Below are 7,500 nucleotides of genomic sequence, written 5' to 3'. Positions count from 1 at the left end.
AATACAATTTGCCCAAAGCTTTCTCATGAGGTGAATGTTCTTTACACCGAATAGAAAATTAATAATGTAGTGACAAATCATAATTTTGCACTTAAAAGCTGTACCTACAAAAAAGAGACAAAAAAGAAAAAGAAAGAAAGAAAAAATAGAAAAAAAGAAAATAAACTAATTTAAATGGAAAGACAAAAGTTGGAGAGCTGGGTATCATTCAAGGAAAGAGATATCAGTAGTGTAGGACACGAAATAAACAAAGATGTATCATCAACTCAATTTTAAAGTGATGCACACAGTTTGTTTCCTGGTACAGTGTGCTGCCCGCCTTGTTTCGTGTGCTGCTATAGGAAAAATATTCAAAATGATGGAGAGAAAGGAAGATATATGCAAGGACCCATGCTTATAAACAATATAAAAGAAATGTCTTTGGACTTTAAGGGGCCAATATTACTGCTAAGCCTACTCTGCATTGGTATTCTATAGGTAAATTAACACCTATAACTGAACTATCACATTCAAAGATAAAGTAAAGTGTAAAAAGTCTCTGCTCTCCTTGGCAAGAATTCCTAAACAATCTGTTCAGTTAATGCAGGTTGTAGTGTGAGTCTGTTGTTATCTGACCCTTCTATCTGTACTATAAAAACTTTCAGAGACCTGTGAACACCAAAGAAAAGTGCAAAAAAAGTTGTGACCTTAATGATAGGTAATATACAAATGCTTACATTACCAACCTTTCATTCCTTGAAGTCTGTAATTTGTTACAATGTTGAATTTAAGTTCATTGAGTTTTTAAAGAGGTTTCTCAGCACATTAATTAAGAGCTTGGATTTGAACATTTATTCTTCCTTTTGTTTAATCCAGTAGAAATATGGATGTATAAATTATATCCCTTTTCTGTCTTTTTGTTGAGCTCCTTCAAGACAAATAAACAATGAAAATGAAATTTTAAATTTTTTTTCTAACAAGTTTAAAATATAGCAACATAGACTGTTTGCATAGTAATAATTTTATTTTTATTTCAACAATGTAATTGCACACGAGGGTTTTATGCTCTGGGATTTTAGACTAAAATAAAAATAATCTCTTCAGTATACTCATGCAAACAAAACAATTTTTTGTGGGCAAAGAAAAGAACAAAATGTAACTGAAAACATAAAAACGACTCCACCTAAAAGCAGGTTTAAAGGAGAACTGAAACCAAACACCCATTTCTTAATTTCATGACCACCTGATAAGTTAGAAATTACACTTCAGTCATTCAAACCATTCAGCCTATCTCTCTTCATTAACTATTTCCTCACATGCTCCTCCTCAAGGAGCCACTAACGGCTACATCAAAAAAATGTTTTGAAAATAGACTAAAGGGTTCTTTGTGACCTATTTCTGTAAAATCCCTTTTCTGAGAGGTTAGACAATACATTAAATAATGAAGCAGATAAATTGCACACTCAGTAAAGATACAAACTTACCCTTGACTGGTCTGTGCAGGCGTATTATCTACTCCGTTATGATTTACACTATGTACATCACTAATGGTTCCCAACAAGTCTACAGACTGTGTGGGAGTCGTGTCCATGGGCACTGGGGAATCTCCATTCACATGTGGCTCTTCAACTTTAACTGAGGCAATACCACTAATCAGGTCATCGACCATTGAGTTCTCTGTGGCTCGGGTAACCTCAATATTAGAATGCGTCAATTCAACACCCATGGAAGCTGAAGTCACATCGCGGGGAGGTGTTGCTGACTTGACAGCGGGTGTCTTAGAATCAGTTTCAACACCAGCTACTACAGCATTCTCAGAGACTGCATCAGGCTGTGATGGTCTGGATGAGGCATCACTTGAGGGCTGAGCAGGCTGTGATGATGCATCACTTTGAGGCTGGCTGGAGCTTTCACTCTGGGAAACTAGAGCATTGATCATGGAGTCTGTCATGCTGCTGCTCATGTCACTCTCATTGAAGCCCTTGCTTTCATCAGATGGAGTCTTGGCTTCAGCCTAGAATAAAAACATAAAATCAGTTTTGAAGTCTATACACCCCTCAAATGACAGAAATAAAAATAGGCAAGGCACAAATGACGAGCTAAACCTTATTTAGAAAAGAATGGTTCATTTTATAATACATAACAAAGTGAACAGACTGTACACCCACTCAGTATGGATGTCAAATGACTGTTCAATAATATTCACCCTATTTAATACTAAAAGCAAAAATGATCTAAATTATATTCTACCTGCACACTTGAACTAATCTCAGTATGCTGTTATATCAAGTTATATTCCCACAAAGTAAAGGGGAAAACTCAAATATACCAATATCAACAACCTTAACAGAGCATATACTTTAAAAGTCCTGCAATAATATAATTCAATGACAATCCATCCTTTGTGAGAAAAATGAGGGGACCAGAGAGACAATAACCCATTGGCAGGGGCACATGCACTCTTCGCTGATGTTTTGTTTTAACCTATTCTTTTTCTTTACACACAGACGGCTTCACAAGCACTTGGTCGCAAAGGAGTCAACTACAATGGCTGACCTCACCTGTCACCTGAACCTTTGATTATGACATTACTAATAACATTAATAGTAAGAAAAATGATAACTTTTCTTAATGATAATTCAAGGAAAAGGATAAACAGGTGAGATCAGGTAGATTGAGAAGTTGACTTACTTCTTGAGCCATCAATGTGTAATCAAATTTAATAAAACAAAACCACAGCGGACTGCATATGTAGCTGTATATACCACACAATTCTACCAAAAAAAATTGCTAGCAATATCATATTCCTTATGACAGGAAGAAAATATTTCAAGATTCCATAGGCAGATATATTCACTCACAAAGCCAACATCAGTTACTGCTATACCTTTTGCATTTTCCCATTCTGAATCAATGCAGATTCCTTGGCACAAATACGCTCTTGGTATTTTAAAATTCATAATGCCAAGCAACATAGAGAAAACCAAGCATTACATGAAGCTTGAAAGCATGTAGCACCTGCTACATGAAATGTCTTATTTAAAATACACAATTATACTTTATTACTGGCATCATGAACATTTCTCTTTTTACCTTGGACTTCGAAAAATTAACTTCTACTTTATTCCATAATATAACCTGAAAAAACAATGTGGAATAGAACTCAAAAACAAAACATTAACATCATGAAATAGGTGTGAAACTATTCAAGAAAATTCTCAAGTACTACATTTGATTTATTTACCTTCTAGTATAGCAATAAGAACCCATATCATATTAAACATAACAATAATTATTTAGTTCAACCAATTTGCTGTCTTTTCTAATATCTGACTCACTAATGAACATAAGAAATCTTTGCTATGAAAGGAATCAGAAAAAAATGAGTGTATTAAACACAATGAATAAATAAACAACCACATGCAGTTACATTCAAGCTAAAGGCAAAAGAGACCCACCTTGGTAGGAGTGTTTGATCCTCCCTTGCCACGAGTCCTTGCCATGATGGCTGCAACACGGCTCTTGCGGGCCTGACGCTCTTCTTCCTCACGGCGAAGTTTTTCCTCTGCCTCAAGACGTTTCTGTTGTTCTACGCGCTCATTCTGACATACAAAATAAGAAAGTCAGACAAATAGTAAAAATCATGAAAATATGACATATGAGTGATAATATTAAATATAACAGTAAATAATAATAATAATAATACCTCTTCCCTCTGCTTCTCTTCTTCTTCCTTTTTCTTTGCGTCTTCTTCTCGCTGGCGATCAGCTTCCTCAATTGCCTTTCTCAAGCGCTCCTCTTCAGCCTTCCTCTGGTCTTCAAGCATCTTGAGGTACTCCTGCTCCTCTTTTCTTTCACGCTCTTCCTCTGCCAACTAAGCAGACAGTTAGTTTTTCATAATAACAGTTATTTGATCTTATTGAACATAGAATTTTGCTTAACCCCTACGATCCGGATGATATAACTATCAGGTCATGAAATAAATTTAGGGGTAGGAAAGCCATGGGACTGTCTGGCTGTGGGCTGGGGTGACATGAGCTTGCTGACATGAGCATTTAAGCTGAAGGCTGGGGTGACAAGAGACTCAACTCGAGTGCACAAACCTCTTGGAGGCTGATTAGACTCATCTGGTGTTTAGGAGGGGGCATCTGCATTATTTCCACTGATAAATGAGTGCAAAATGTATGGTCTGTGAGCCATGACAGGAAGAGCACCCGCTCCAGGGACAGGACCACAATGGTCAGTGGAACAGGTTGCATTACAGAAAATTGAATATGATTTTTTTATATTTTTATTACACAAATAAAAAAAAGTTACTTATTGATATTCTTCGTGCACTGAGTTATGGACTACCTAGAAAGATGATAGTCTGGAGTCTATGCAAGGAAAAATCAAATGACAAATAATGACATTAGAAAATGAATGAAAAAAAAAAAAAAAAAAAAAAAAATGCTTCTACAGAAAAAAAGAAAATAACATTGCAAAAGAGAGGCATGGAATCTTGTCTCCGCACGCGAATGTTCAAGTGCGCCCTGGCCTACAAGCCAAACACCTGTCAGAGTGACCAATCAAGTAAGCTTACTCCCCATATTTTGGGCCATGAATCGACAGTAGTGAAGCATCCGGATCTAATGGGTTAATGAAGGAATTACATAGAAAAATTTAAAGGGAATCTGTCAAGTTAAAAAAAAATAAATAATAATAAAATAAAAAGAAAGAAAGAAAGAAAGAAAAACATTCTTATAAACACTAATTAGAAAAATTAGCAGGAAACAAAAAGTATTACTCCTGTATTCCAATTACATGATTTAATACTTTCAATAGTGGTTGTATTAAAAAACAAAATATTGGATGCAAATAATTAGATTTAAATACTGAAAAATGCTTTAAGAAAATACTTTAAATACACAGAACTTTTCTTTTTCCTGATCAAAACATACCTGTTTCTGGCGTTCCATTTCAAGCTCTCTTTCCTTGGCCTCTCTTGCCTGACGCCGCTTTTCTGCAAGGGCTGCCTTGTAATCCTCCTCTGTTGCATACCCGGTGACAGGTTTATCTGTTGCCTTCTTAATCATTGTCTTCTCTGATTCCTCAGTCTTCTCCAAGTTCTCCTGAGAACCTTCCTTTTCCTTTTCTTTTGGAGTTTCATTGTTTTCAGGCTCTTTTGCAACTGTTTCTTGTGGCTTAGCAGGTGTGAGCTCCTCAGTGGGCTGCAATTTAGCGTCAGTGTCATTTACAATGGGTTCAGCAGTGGGTTCAGCAGTGGGTTTAGCAGTGGGTTCAACAACCTTTTCAGGCTGTTTCTCCTCAACAGGGGCCTGAACTGGGGCCTCCTGACTGGCATCTGCAGTATCAGGCTTTGCTTCTGTTGTGGCATCATTTTCTGTCAGCTGCTGTTTAGTTTCTTTGTTATTCTGCTCAGCAGGTTTGTCTTCCTTTTGTGGAGAGACCCTCTTTTCTTTTGATCCAGGAAGAGGTTTACTTTCAACTGCCGGAGAATGCAGAGGGGTTGTCTTTGGAGTAGTCTTGGTCTTTGGTGTTGACTTACTCTTCTCTACAGCTTTTTTAGCTGCATTCTCAGCCTTAACCTGTGACGGAGTTTTCTTGGGTGTTGTAGCTTTTACTGGTGTGCGTGCTGGAGTGGCTGGAGCACTTCTGTCAGACCCTGCACTCTTGGCCCTTGCAGGTTTTGTAGATGAAGTTGAGCCAACAGACACTGAAATAATTATCACATCATATGAATAGTGGAGCATAAAATACATTAAGTAAAAGAAGTATGTAAGCAAAATCATGGAAGGCTCAGTAGGCCTAGAAATTACTCTACAAAAGCTTTTTGGAAAGTAAAGAAGAACAGAAGATCTGAAACAGCAGGCAAATCACAAGGCAAAGCAAAGAAGGTTTAGATATAGGAAACACATACATTTCCTCTCCATGGGCCTGCTTTCCCTGGAGGGTGGAACGGCATCTCTGGGTTTATCAGCTGAAGAGAGTGAAGATCCAGCAATGCTGAGAGGGCGAGGCTTGCGGGGAGAGGTGCGGGATCTGAGGGACACCTGGCTGCTGTTGTTTGATCCCTGACTCAATGCAGAGGTGGGACGTGAGGGAGAGTTCGGGGTGACCGTTCCACTGCGCATGCCTGTGGGGGCAGAGCAAGCCAGCACGCTGTGTTAAGCTGGGCTTCAAACAATATACAGAAGCCAGCATAAGCTTAACAGACACGCAAACACATATATGACATGACAAGTTTATCCATGGAAAGTTTTATGGACAATATGCTCATCTGGTCTTTCTAGCAATGTCTAATTAGAGTTGATTTTAATGCAAGTGAATTGTAGATATGGCATCAGATCACCATCTTAGCAAGTTTGAATCTCTATTCTATCATAAAGCACAGAACACAGAGCAAGAAGTTGCTACATTAATATCATTAAGACAGGTTACTATACAGGACATTCAAAGTTCTAGAACACATGAGGTACATCAAAGAGGAAAAGAAAAGATGAAGGACCTAAGTGGAACTATATGTTAGCAGATGTGTGCTGTAGTATGTCATAGATACAGTACTGCAAGATTAGAGGATCAGTCAGGCACTTAATACCTGCTCCAACAAACATCCTTTTTTGAAAATACAAAGTATGTATATACACAAACACACATACACCCATAAACAAGTATCAGTTTAGTAATGTTTTTAGTTGATATAAACTTTGTTAATATCAGTAGTTGTTCATACCATATTGGTTAATTTGTTACCACATACCAATCAAGTGACAATTAACAACATTCTTTCCAAACACTGCTGTTTGGGAAGACTTCCAAGCTACTTATACTATACCTTTATTTCAGTTGATGGTGTTCCCACCACTTGTCACTTACCTCCAAGTCTACATAAGCCTACTGACTGACTTCACTGATGAGCAAGACTCAGGGGGGAGCCAAGCAAACCTACCATGAAGCTAAACTTTGTGAAGAAAATTATCTCAGTGGGAAGTTTCATCTCACAAGCAAACACAAGCTCAAAAGGCAAAACACGACTGAATCAAAATTTTCACATCCAAAAGAGTGGCTTTAATATGTGTGGGTGGATGAAGTGTAATCCTTTATATACTTGTGATTTATGTGTGAGCATTTCTGTATAAGAACACTAATGCTTCCATATTTTGTGATTCAGGTGTGTCTTAGAGTGTCTAGGTGTAAAGCATTGAACTTAGTTTGGATGCCAAGCATTACCCTGTAATTCGAAAAGAGCATCATGCTATACATTCCATACTTGATTTTGACTTACATCTTTTCTGAGAGTAGTAACTGCTATTGAAACTTTCCCATTTCCTATCTTTTGATTGAAAATTCAGACTTATTCATTCCTGTATATCATCACACTTACAAAACATGCAATCTCTTTGAAAATAAGTCCTCGAAGGACAAATACTTAAAGTAATACCTATTTAGTAAATGAGGTCATATGTGGAAATATGCCAAAATCATCTATATATAAACTCTGAAATGCTTACTATACTTTTT

General features: G+C 37.2%; 1 protein-coding gene across 14 annotated transcripts in view; it reads right to left on the bottom strand.

Moving 5' to 3' along the window:
• Positions 1 to 7,500, bottom strand: part of LOC125033572 (MAP7 domain-containing protein 2-like) — a 367,585-nt gene that overhangs the window by 5,471 nt on the left and 354,614 nt on the right. For 12 of the 14 annotated variants that reach the window (XM_047625202.1, XM_047625192.1, XM_047625189.1 and 9 more), the window contains 5 exons: positions 5,900 to 6,115; positions 4,920 to 5,695; positions 3,686 to 3,853; positions 3,438 to 3,581; positions 1,464 to 1,993 (listed from right to left, as the gene is read on the bottom strand). In XM_047625202.1, coding sequence (XP_047481158.1) covers positions 1,464 to 1,993; positions 3,438 to 3,581; positions 3,686 to 3,853; positions 4,920 to 5,695; positions 5,900 to 6,115 — 1,834 coding nt within the window. The remainder of the gene's footprint in view (positions 1 to 1,463; positions 1,994 to 3,437; positions 3,582 to 3,685; positions 3,854 to 4,919; positions 5,696 to 5,899; positions 6,116 to 7,500) is intronic. The other 2 variants (XM_047625195.1, XM_047625203.1) reach the window with 1 other exon arrangement.

The sequence above is a fragment of the Penaeus chinensis genome, chromosome 16, assembly GCF_019202785.1.
Source record: "Penaeus chinensis breed Huanghai No. 1 chromosome 16, ASM1920278v2, whole genome shotgun sequence".
NCBI classification, from domain to species: Eukaryota; Metazoa; Arthropoda; class Malacostraca; order Decapoda; family Penaeidae; genus Penaeus; species Penaeus chinensis.
The sequence above is the reverse complement of the archived record's forward strand: the minus strand, read 5'-3'. Positions and strand labels throughout refer to the sequence as shown.